The sequence below is a fragment of the Anas acuta genome, chromosome 15 (assembly GCF_963932015.1).
Source record: "Anas acuta chromosome 15, bAnaAcu1.1, whole genome shotgun sequence".
NCBI lineage: Eukaryota > Metazoa > Chordata > Aves > Anseriformes > Anatidae > Anas > Anas acuta.
Genome location: NC_088993.1, coordinates 16,754,057 through 16,764,497, shown reverse-complemented (window position 1 = coordinate 16,764,497; position 10,441 = coordinate 16,754,057). Strand labels below are relative to the sequence as shown.

At 58.7% G+C, this 10,441-nt stretch overlaps 1 protein-coding gene across 1 annotated transcript; it reads right to left on the bottom strand.

Annotated features, from left to right (window-relative positions):
* Nucleotides 1-501: 501 nt before the first annotated feature.
* On the bottom strand, nucleotides 502-8,683 carry LOC137864944 (mesothelin-like protein). Its single transcript, XM_068699583.1, has 17 exons — nucleotides 8,546-8,683; nucleotides 8,062-8,298; nucleotides 7,786-7,817; nucleotides 7,358-7,407; nucleotides 6,615-6,735; nucleotides 6,451-6,536; nucleotides 5,976-6,102; nucleotides 5,696-5,886; nucleotides 5,517-5,607; nucleotides 5,288-5,432; nucleotides 4,592-4,776; nucleotides 4,049-4,198; nucleotides 3,761-3,894; nucleotides 3,406-3,536; nucleotides 3,219-3,313; nucleotides 1,986-3,024; nucleotides 502-1,250 (listed from the first exon to the last, which is right to left on the bottom strand). Exons 2-17 carry the CDS (start codon nucleotides 8,105-8,107, stop codon nucleotides 1,150-1,152), a joined length of 2,724 nt encoding a protein of 907 aa, XP_068555684.1. The 5' UTR covers nucleotides 8,108-8,298; nucleotides 8,546-8,683; the 3' UTR covers nucleotides 502-1,149.
* Between the last annotated feature and the right edge of the window lie 1,758 nt (nucleotides 8,684-10,441).

Below are 10,441 nucleotides of genomic sequence, written 5' to 3'. Positions count from 1 at the left end.
CCTGCAAAGGCATTATAAATATTTATTGTCTGGGTTTACAGAAAAGGAATGTGAGAGACTGGTCTGTCCATCATTGCAGATCTCTGGGTGGCAAGAGACATTTCCTCATTGCCTGCATCCAGTGGTGCTGGGGCACTACCTAGGCTGGGAGGGAAGGGCGTGGGATTCCAAGTAAGGCAGCCTACATTTTTAACAGTATTTCCCCAAATCATGATTCCTTAAATAGAAATCTTGAGTTGTTTCCTCGTGCCTTGACTCACTCAATAAATGACATGAGAGAGTCTCCTCAGCCCGTGAAGAATTGAATTAGTGAGGAGGAAACTCTGCAAGCTGGAGGGAGAAATGCTTGCTTGCAGAAGAGCTATGAGAGGAGAAGATAGAAGGAAGTCAGAGCAAAAGAAGTGGAAACTGTTCAGGTTTGTTAGCTGGAAAAACAAACAAACAAACAAAAAACAAAAGCAAAAAAAACAACCAAACAAAAACCACAAAGCACTAAACACATCAAAGAACACATTTTATTAGGGGAAAAAGTTGATTGATACTTTATTACATAGTATTGCAACAGTAATCAAGACAAACTATCTTCAGTTAATCTTCCCTCTAATTAGGCCTGGCGTAGTTTGAACAACCGCTGATCAAAAGTCTCAAACATTCATGAAGCAAGTTAAATGCAGTTTAGTGGATTTCTGGCCGAGCTTTCTGGCAGCGTTCCTGGGCCATATTTTACCTATCTTGCAGTGGCCAGTAGCTTGAATCCCTGAGTTTTCCCACTGCTTTCAGCAGATCCCAGTGGGACTGCATAGAAGTAAAACGCCACCCAGTGTGAGTGAAGCTGTCAGAACCGTACCCGCTGTCAGCATTAATGCATTGCCAGCTCAGTCAATGTTACTGATACTGGTACTACACAGAGCAACTAGGTAGTAATTATCTGTTGGGCTGCTTTGGGATGGAAAATCATCTGTCCTCCTTTCACTTCCCAGCTTCAAAAATAATGAGCAAATTCCTTGCTGGAAGCAAACAGACCAACTCTTTTACTTTCCTGAGTTTCTGCGTTTCAGCAGGGAGCTCGCCAGCACCATTATTTTGCAGAACGGTGAAAAATTAAAGGAGGGATCTAGTGAGTATGGTGCTAGGGGTGGTGGTGTAGTGTCAGAGAAGCCCTTGCAGCAGTGATAAGCCCACGGCTATGGTCAGTATGTGCACCAAGGAGGAGGAGAGCCTGGATCCTGATCCTGGAGAGGATCCTGATCCTGGAGAGAGAACACAGATGAGAAATAACTGGATTATCCATATCAATACCACGTGTGAGCTGTTAGGGCTGTAGAATTGCTTTGGGGTTCAGGTACCCTGAAGGACTGCATGTGTAGGACAACAGTTTTCTGCCTTTTGTCACACTGGCCATACCCTGCACCTTCAGGCTTGGACCTACACCCCAGCTGCAAACACCACCTTGCCATGAGCAGCCAGGAGGAATGAGTCTTCTCTTAATTTTGCTAGTGTAAAACAGGAGTAAATCTCTTTGAGTCAATAAAACTACTGAAGTAGCTCTGTCAGGATACAGGACTTCAGATTTTAGGGCTTCTGCAGTGATGCCTATTCAAGAAGACCACGTGCAGCTAAAATACGGAAGGCCTGTATCCTTGCCCTGTGAAAAATAAAGCAGAGCACTGGCATTACTGCAATTTCTCCAGCTTTCTGCAGAGCGGCTGAGGGCTGCTGTGCACTCAGAACATTACAAGACATCCTAAGATGCACCTTGCTGGACTTGCAGGATCTGAAGGCAGAATGCTGCAGACCCAGGGGCTGTAAGGCCCTGTGGAGACATTGCTACCTGGTGTCCCAGCAACTATCTGGGGTTTCTTGTGGACAACAGCATGCCAGGATTGAACCTGGCAAGGAAAAATGCAGATCGGCTGCTCTGGTCAGTGAAGATTTCTGCCTCGGTTTCGATTCCTAAGCCTTTCCTGACTCTTAACACGCCTTACCAGGTTCGGGTTGCAGATTGATGTATCCACCAGAGTTTGGTTTCGGTGTCTCTGGCACACCTGTGGGTGTCTTCTTGGTGTTCTCACTCCTGGAGGTGGTGGAAGAGGGTCCGGGAAGTGCCGGAGGGGCACCAGTCTTGCAAGCAAACGTTGTAGTCTTGACCGTTGAGGAGCTGCCACCCTTCTGGGTGGAGACAGTGGTGTTGGGAACTGGGGTGGGCTTGTGGGGAAGGTTCATTTCAGTGGCTGTGATGGCAGCGGGTGCAGCGGTCGACTTTGGGACAAGGGCACTGGAAGCACCGGGGGTGCTCGGGCTGGTGGTGAAATGGGTGGCAGGAACTGGGCTGGTGGTGCCCCCGGGTGCTGGTGTGTTACTGGGCACCAGCAGGGTGCTGGTGCCGCGGGTAACAGCAGGGTTGGTGACACCCATGCTGGGGGGGGCACTGCCTGTGGCACCTGGGGGGGGGATGGAGCTGGGAGTGGTGGCACTGGGGTTGGTGGCAGCAAGGATGGTGGTGAGGAGGGTGACAGCTGGGGTGGTGGTGGTCTTGTTTGGGGTGGCCGACTGGTGGATGAGGCACGGGGTGATGGAGCTGGGGGCTGGGGTGGGCCGGGCTGTGGGGGTGGCAGCGGGACCCACGGTGGTGCTGGGCCGGGGGGTGGAAGCGCGTGGGGCAGTGCTGGTAGGGAGGGTCGGGCTGACAGCCTTTGGGGTGGGGGTCTTGGGGCTGGTGTTTGGCATAGTAGGAGGGCGGCTGCTTGTGGCAATGGGGCTGGGGGAAGTGAGGAGGGCGGTGGTGGTGGTGGGGGCGGCGGTTGTGGGGGTGCTACTGGCTGAGGTGGCGGGGTGAGGCGGGGGGGTGGTCCCTGTGGGGCAGGGCTCCTCCATCCCCCCATGCAGGCAGATTCCCAGGATCCGGTCCAGCTCCTCCTGGCACTGTTTCTTGATCCAGCTAAGCACGGCGGTCTGGTTTTCGGCTTTCTTCAGTTCTTGAACTTCCGTCCCGAGCAGGTTTTTGACGTCCATGACGCTGAGTTTCTGCAATACACACGCGGCACCTTTGGTCAGCCCCACAGCTGACACTGCCACAAGGTGCTTTACTAACGGGGCTGCAGAGAAAGTAATAGCTTACAAAAGAACAAAAAGGTGAAAAATAGAGCCTTGGTGATTCGATGGGCCTGCGGCCTGGAGCCCCACAGCGCAGCCCTCGACTGGCCCTTCCCTTCAGTTACCTGCAGTTCCTTGGGATTTAGGGCAAGAAAAGTGTCCATGCTGATGGTGATGCCAGCGTTAGCTAAGTCCTTCAGGTCCTTTACTGGAGCTCCACCTTGAAGAAAGCACGTGGGGGCCTAAATACGTGCATCCCCGTGCCTCTTTGCCATGGGGAGGAAGGCACAGGCTGGAGCACCCAGCACATACCCAGGTAGGGCCGGATCTGGTCGTAATAGGCTCGGGTGCAGGCCTGGCCATCAAAGGCCTCCCGGGCTGTTCTGTACAGCTGGTCCTTTTTGCTCTGAGAGCAGGAGGAAATGTCCAGTTCTCCGGCGCTCCTGGGGAAAGGGAGGGTCACAGGGCAGGGCACGGGGCAACACCCAAGCCACTTCAAAAGCCCTTTGGGTGGCTGGGGGGGAGAAGTGGTTTGGCTCAGGCAGGAGCTGACAGGGGGACATGGCAGGGCCAGGACGGAGGTGGGAACTCGCTGCCCCTCTGCCCTCCTGCCCCGCCATCCCAGGCACCTCGCAGGGCCGGCAAATACCCCTACAGAGTGCTTTACCCGATTGCTTCTGGGGTTACTCCCTTGATCTGCTCCTCGCTCAGGCTGCACAGGCAGCTCCCACCGATTCTCCGAAGCAAGGGGCCGGTTAATTTGCCCCCTAGCTCCAGGTACCTTGCGATGAGCTGCTCCTTCTGGAAAACACAATCCAAGGGTTGTGTGTGTCCGGGGCAGGAAAATGCTTCTGGGGGGAAGGCGTGTGAGCTGCAAACCCCCTCCCATGCCTTGCTCGGGCACTGCCTTTGCTGCCACCAGCTGTCCCCCCATGTCCCCCAGCAGCGCAGGTACCTGGGCAGTGCTCCATGTGCCGTTCATGAGCAGGGCGTAGAGCGTGTCGCTGGAGGTCACCTGCCACTGCCTGATCTCCTGAGCCGAGAACTGCCGGGACATTGGCCCCAGCAGCCTCAGCTGCTCCTCCGGGATCCCCGCGGGGTATATCTGCATGGCCAGAGGGTCAGAGAAGAGGGTCGGGAAGGGGGGATGCTTCTCTCGTTGTCTATATTAAGACAGGAGGTGCTCTCCATATCCCGAGGCAAATTCCAGCAGCCTAAGGAGCACTGAGAAACCCCTGTTTCCACCACACCACCACCCTTCTGCTCTCTGCCACGCATTCTTCACCCCCACCTATTTCCCCATCCTGCTGCCTCTCTGCCTTGCCCACGCCATCCCCAGCCCCCAAACTCCTTGCTGCTTTGCGGGGCACCAAGGGGCATCACCCCAAGCACCAGCCCACCGCTGAGCACCTCCTGCTCCCAGCAGCGCCCAGACCCCGGTCCCACCCGTGCCAACCGGGGGACCGAGCAGCAGCCCCTGCCCTGCTTCATCCATCACCTCCAGCAGCTTTTTCTTCACCATCTGGAGGTAATCCGTGGTGAGTGGCTGCTCCAGCACACGTTCCAGGCTGTTTTGCAGGACCAAATCACTCAGGCAGAGGTAGAACTGCTCGGGAGTTTCGTAGTCGATGAGCAGAAGGCTGTCAGAGAGGTTGCTGGGGGTGATGGGTGTGGACGTGCAGCCTGCAGGTGGGGAGCACAATTCAGGGGTCAGCATTTTCCCCCTACACCTGGCCCTGATCTCATCATGGGACCTTACAGCCCCCAGAAAAGCCCTGTGGAAGGGGCAGGTTATGGCAGTAACGCTGCTTGAACACCAAGTAGGGCAGGGCTGCGGTCAGCTTCCCACCCCCAGTTCTCCCTCTCACTCTTGTGGCTTATTCACTTTCATTCGTCAGTTTTAAACTTATTCCTGGGGAACGTGCTTATGTTTCTGCAGGCCATATGCGATTTGCTTTGTCAATTAAAAGCTCTCTGGTCCAGCACAGCCACATGAGCTGCACGGGTCCCACAGTGCTGCCCCCCCTGCAGCCCCCAGCACGCAGAAGGAACATTTCCCACATTTCCCCCACCTCCCCGGTTCCTTTATGGGCACTCTCCACTTTCTGCCTATCCTCTCCCCCTCCCTGGGGGCTTTTTTCACCCCACGAGCTTTGAGCAACAGAAAGGATCCAGAGGGAAGGGAAAGGCTCACGGTCTGCGCTCCGCTTCAGCCGGGGGTGAGAAGCTGCTGAGGCTGCTGTGAAGGCGCTCAGGAGGGTCAGGGATTTCTCCCTCTGGGACCACCCCTGGCTGCTGTAGGTGGCCGCGATGCTCCTGGCAAACGCCTCCCTCGTTGCCTGCCAGGGGAGGGCAGAGGGTGCTGGGTCCCGTGGCCGTGGCTTGGCCCCAGTGGATGGATGGGCGCTTTGGGGTCGGCTTACCTTGGCCACCAGGCTCAGCGTGGTCTGGTTCAAAGCCAGCACAAGCGGCCCCAAACTTTGCAGAGTGTGCAAATCCCAGCCCGAAGGATCCCTGCAACCGACAGAAGGCACGGTCCAGCATCCTCACAGGTACACCGCCCCCCCTCCTGCTCACTGCCCAGCAAGTGGGGGCTCCTCACCCATACGCCGTGCCACCCCCGAGGAGCACAGCATTGACAGCACCCCTCTGGGACTCCATCAGTGCTGAGCAGAGCTTCAGGTTCTCCAGGATGCCAGGATCCGAGGCCGTGATGGTGTCCGGCTCCATGTCACACACCAGCGCCCCGAGGCTGCCCAGCTGCTCGAGGCTCAGGTGGGAGCCGCTTGCGCCCTGGGAGAGGGACGTGGTGCTTGTCCCATGCTCGGCACGGGGGACCCTCACCATCCCCAGCACAGATCCCGCGGCACGACCCCACTCACCACGCAGGCCAGAGCCCCGTGCAGGATTGCCCTGCGCTGTGCTGAGCCCCGGGGCAGCAGCTCCAGGTTCCCGTGGGCAGCCAAGGAATAAAACTCCTCGCAGGTCTCGCCGCGCACCTCGGCCACGCTGCGGGGAGCAAGAGTCAGCGGTGTGGGGAGGGGGGGGCTGGAAACGGGGGCACAGAGGCTGCCCCTTTTTGGAGAGTTGTTTTAAGGCGTGCCTCCCTTCTGAGCAATGAGTGGAAAGGGGTGAGTTTGTGCGTTGGCCCATGCTGGGGGTCTCATTCCCAGCCCCACACAGCCCGTGCTGCTTTAGCTGGCCTTGGAGAGGGGCAGAGTGAGGAAGGGGCTGGGGGGCTGCGGGGCTGGGAGTGCCCTGTGTTGGTCTGAGGGTGCCACCAGCAGCAGGTGATTTTTATCGCATCCTGCTCCGTGTGGAGCTCCTGAGGGGCACCAGGACACCCTCGGTACTCACTCGAAGAAGAGCAGCAGGTCAGGCGGGTAGCCACTGAAGTCGGCCGTCAGGTTGTTGGCAGCGAGCAGCTGGGCCAGGCAGGACAGCTGGGCAAAGAAAAGCTTTTATTAACCACACTGAGGACGTGCGAGCCCCCCTCCGCCCCAACAGCCCCCCCTGCCCACCTGGGTGCTGCTCAGCTCCACGCTTTTGTTCCGCATCTCCTGGGCGAGCGCCAGGACGGTGGCAGCGGGCAGGTGGTGGGCCTGGGAGCACTGGAATCCTTGCAGGACCGAGGCTGGAAGGCTGCAGGGGGCAGGTACGGCTGCATCGCATCCCTCTTTTGGGTCCCTCCCTTCCCTCTCCCCCTGGCAAGGGTGAACCTGCCCTACCCTTCGGGAAATTCCCCTTTGCTTTGTCTGGGGCTGCATGGGGCAAAGGGGCAGAGGTGCCATGACAAAGGAGATGCGGTGACAAAAGGGATGCCCTGACAAAAGGGATGCCCTGACAAAAGGGATGCCGTGACAAAGGAGATGCCCTAGAGCCACAGGCAGTGTCCCCTGCAGCCCGGGGCAGTGCCAGGCTCCAGCTGCAGCAGGGTGCCCGGGGCTGTGGGTGAGGCAGAAACCAGCAGAGCCCGGAATTTTGGCCCAGGGGAGGAGGCTCCTGTTGTGCCTGTACCAGCCCGGTAAAGGGAAGGGCATTTTTTTTTGTCTGTTTGTGCTACAACACAAGCCGATGGGGCTGAAATCCTAGCCCAGTACCAGAACCGGCTGCACCAGGTTTTAAATCTTCTCCAGCCCAAGTTCCCTGTCACGGCGGCGGTGACGCACGCGGGGAGAAATGCGACGGCCACCCCAGCCAGGAGCCCCCGGCCGCACCCTGAGCCCCCCGCGCTCGCTGAGCCCTGCCAGGGGCTGGTACTTACCCAGCAAAGGGCTCGGTGGCGGTCAGGACGGTGCCGAAGAGCAGGGCAGCCTGGGGGGGGGGACAGGCAGACATCAGCTGCAGCGAGCCCAAAATCTGCCAGGGCTGGGCAGCGCTCCCAGCCTGGCTGCTGTGCCCTCAGGCTGCAGCCCTGGGGATGCTCCAGGTCACACGCAGGTGCAAAAGCCACCAGAGCCCGTGCCAAGGTTGGGGACAAACCCTTCAGCAGTGGGGCTCCCCTTGTCTCCCCTGGGACCCCCTCCCTTGGACTGGGAGCAGCACGGGGAGGTTGTGGGGCAGCTGCGAGCAGGCACAGTGGGGCCGTGGCACGGCCAGGATGGGGATGGGGCCAGGGCATGGTGACAGCTCTGCTGCTTTTGGGTCACTGCCGTGCCTTTGGAGCCCCTGAGACAACCCGCAGGGACTTACCAGTGCGGCTCGTGCCAGGCCCGTGGAAAATCCTGCAACAAAGTGAGATGGTGTTATAAAACGGGCAGGAACACATGCAGAGGTGATAGGGGGCTGTTCTGCAGCAGCTCCAGCTTTAAAGGCCGGGACGATTTCTTTTCTCATTTTAGCAAGGTTTAGTAAACGCCGGGCCCTGATGTGGAGCCTGCTGCGGGCTGGCCAAAACTCCCCGAGCAGAGCCACGGCTGCTGATGGCAGAGCCCGGGGAGCGCAGCCCGGAGGCAGGCGGTGACTCACGGAGGCTGAGGACGAGGGTGGCCAGGGCGGGGGCCGCCAGCAGCATCCTGCCTGCTCCGGGGCTTCGTCTGCAGGTGGGCACCGAGCGGGGGCTGCAGTTGGGGGGGGTCCTGGTGCTGGTTGCCTCCGTCTGGAGCTGGGGCTGGAGCTGAGCCCCGGTACTGCCCGCACAGGTCCTCGCGCAGCCGTGGGAGGTTTCTGAATCCCGTATGGTGGGTGGCAGATCCCCTTCTCTGCCTGGTATTGAAATGAACTCCGTAAGGAGATGTCCTTGCTGGCACCCCGAGCTGGGTCCCCCTCGATCCCTTGGCTCCTCGTGGGGCCACAGCAGTGCAGGTGGGGAGAAATCCAGCACAAGGCGGCAGCCACCCCGCACGAAGCCCCACAAGCGGGTGCTGCACCCCCTGCATCCAGACCCCGAGAGCCCCCCATACAGAAAATAAGTCCCTGCTCCAAAAGCTGGATCAGCAGATGTGAGAATTACCTTCCTGGCCTTGGAGCTTTGCTCTGCCGTGGGTTTCAGGCCCCCACCTGCACCGGGAGCCCGCCTGCCCCGCGCCAGCCGCCAGGGATGAGCAGCGCCGGGGAGCGGTGCAGCCCTTATCTCCTGCGGGGTGGGGATGGTGCTCTGAAAAACGGGGTGTGACGGAGGCAGTTTCTCAACAGTGTTTTGTAAAGTTGCTTTCTTTCCTTTCCTTTTCCCCTTTTTTTTTTTTTTTTTTATTTATGTAAAGGGTCACTTTGAACTTTGGGGCTAACGAATTAATGCCTCTGGGCTGGCAGCTCCTGTGCTCCTCACGGAGACAAAGGTCCTCTGGGTTAGCCACAACCCTCTGAGCCACTTGGGGATATATTTTATAGGGCAGCTGGGGTTCGGAACACAGCAGTCCTCAGGTAAAGGCTCAGAACTCCTTTTCCTCACTGTTTTCCTCTTGCCCTGGAGGTGGACAATCTCTGTTTCCTTTCTCACAGTTTTCTCCCTGGAATTTCTGGTCGTGCTTCGTGATGCCAGCCAGCACGTGCCATGAAAAAAGACGCAGAAAAAGAGGAAGCGAAGCCTTTCCAAGGAGATGCAATGAAAAGCCAGAGGGAAATGATGATGCAAGACTGTGAATGCAGTGCCTGTGACCTCTGAGCCCCGGGAGGAGACGGCAGCTGGGCAGTGAGGGGTCCAGCTGTGTGTCCCAGCGAGGTGGGAGCTCCCCCTGCCCCTGGGTGCATTTTGGGGAATGTCAGCCTTCGCAGAGGGGCTGCACTCCCCTCCCTGTGCCTCCTGTTCGAGGGATGTGGGGGTCCTGCCCTGGTGCTGTCGGGGCTGGGGGCTGCTCGCTGCGGGGCCGTTCAGTGCCTGCTGCCCCCCGTGTCCCCCCGTCCCCGAGCTGGTGAACCGGTCGCGCAGCGCAGGGGCTCGGGCAGCTGCTGGCAGAGGTTTCTGGTTTCTGTTTCAAAAGGATCCGTGATAAAAATAGCTGCTGCTGGAATGGTGCAATTACAGAAACTCGCTTGTGTGGGGCTGCTGGCAGGATGCGGCCACCACCCCAGCCTTCCTGGCAGGCGGTGGTGGGGAACAGGGGCGAGGGCACCATGGGCACCTGTGGGGCACCATGGACACAGGATCTGCTCGGGGATCAAACCCAGCCCTGAAAAACCTCAGGGGCTGTGCAGGACCCATCACGGGAGGTGGCCACGGACCCTCATGTGCTGGGAGCCTTTGTATTTTTGGCAGCGAGACGGGGTCGCTGCCTCCCCAGCCTCCTGCGTCGGGAGGCAGCAGGAGAGCCCCAGCTCCTGGCGGCTGCTTCCCCGCTGCGGCCAGATCTCCAACCCTAAAGGCTCACAACCTGAAGGCTGCACGTAATCTCTTTGGATCTTTTGTTTCTCCAGCTGTGCCAAGCCGAGGAGTGAACTGATGTAAAAGTGGCACCGAAAACCAACGCCTGCAGGCAGCGCTCCCCACGGCCCCTACGGAGCCCAGCAGCTCGGGGCTGCGCTGCTCCCGCCTGTCCTTGCCAGAGGTCTGCACTTTTAGCAGTTAGGAGAAACTTTTCTTCCACCTCTGTTTGGTTTGGGACAGCCCCAGCCACCGGTGTTGTCAGTCAGGTGCTTTTTGTTGGGTGACAGAGTTCTGGTTCTGGCACAACACCGCCAGAGGCTGCGGGGGGAGAGGAGCCGGAGGGGGCTGAGCCCACCCCGGGGTGTGTGTGCAGGAGGGGACAGAGCTCCAGGTGGTCCCTGGGGCCCCAAACCCCTCCATACCCTCAGGGACATGGGGGGCTCAACCAGTGCCAAGGCCAGTGCCAGGGCTGGGACCCACAGCATGAAATGGGGTGGGACCTCGGGTATTTGAGATGGAAAAGGTCCCCAGGGAAGAATTGTGCAA

Coding starts and splice junctions, on each gene's coding strand:
- LOC137864944 (XM_068699583.1), bottom strand. CDS start 8,107: ATGCTGCTGGCGGCCCCCGCCCTGGCCACCCTCGTCCTCAGCCTCC. Junction 4,777..5,287: donor GCTGAAGCGGAGCGCAGACC/GTGAGCCTTTCC, acceptor CCCCACCTGCAG/GCTGCACGTCCACACCCATC. Junction 3,314..3,405: donor CCAGATCCGGCCCTACCTGG/GTATGTGCTGGG, acceptor GCTTTCTTCAAG/GTGGAGCTCCAGTAAAGGAC.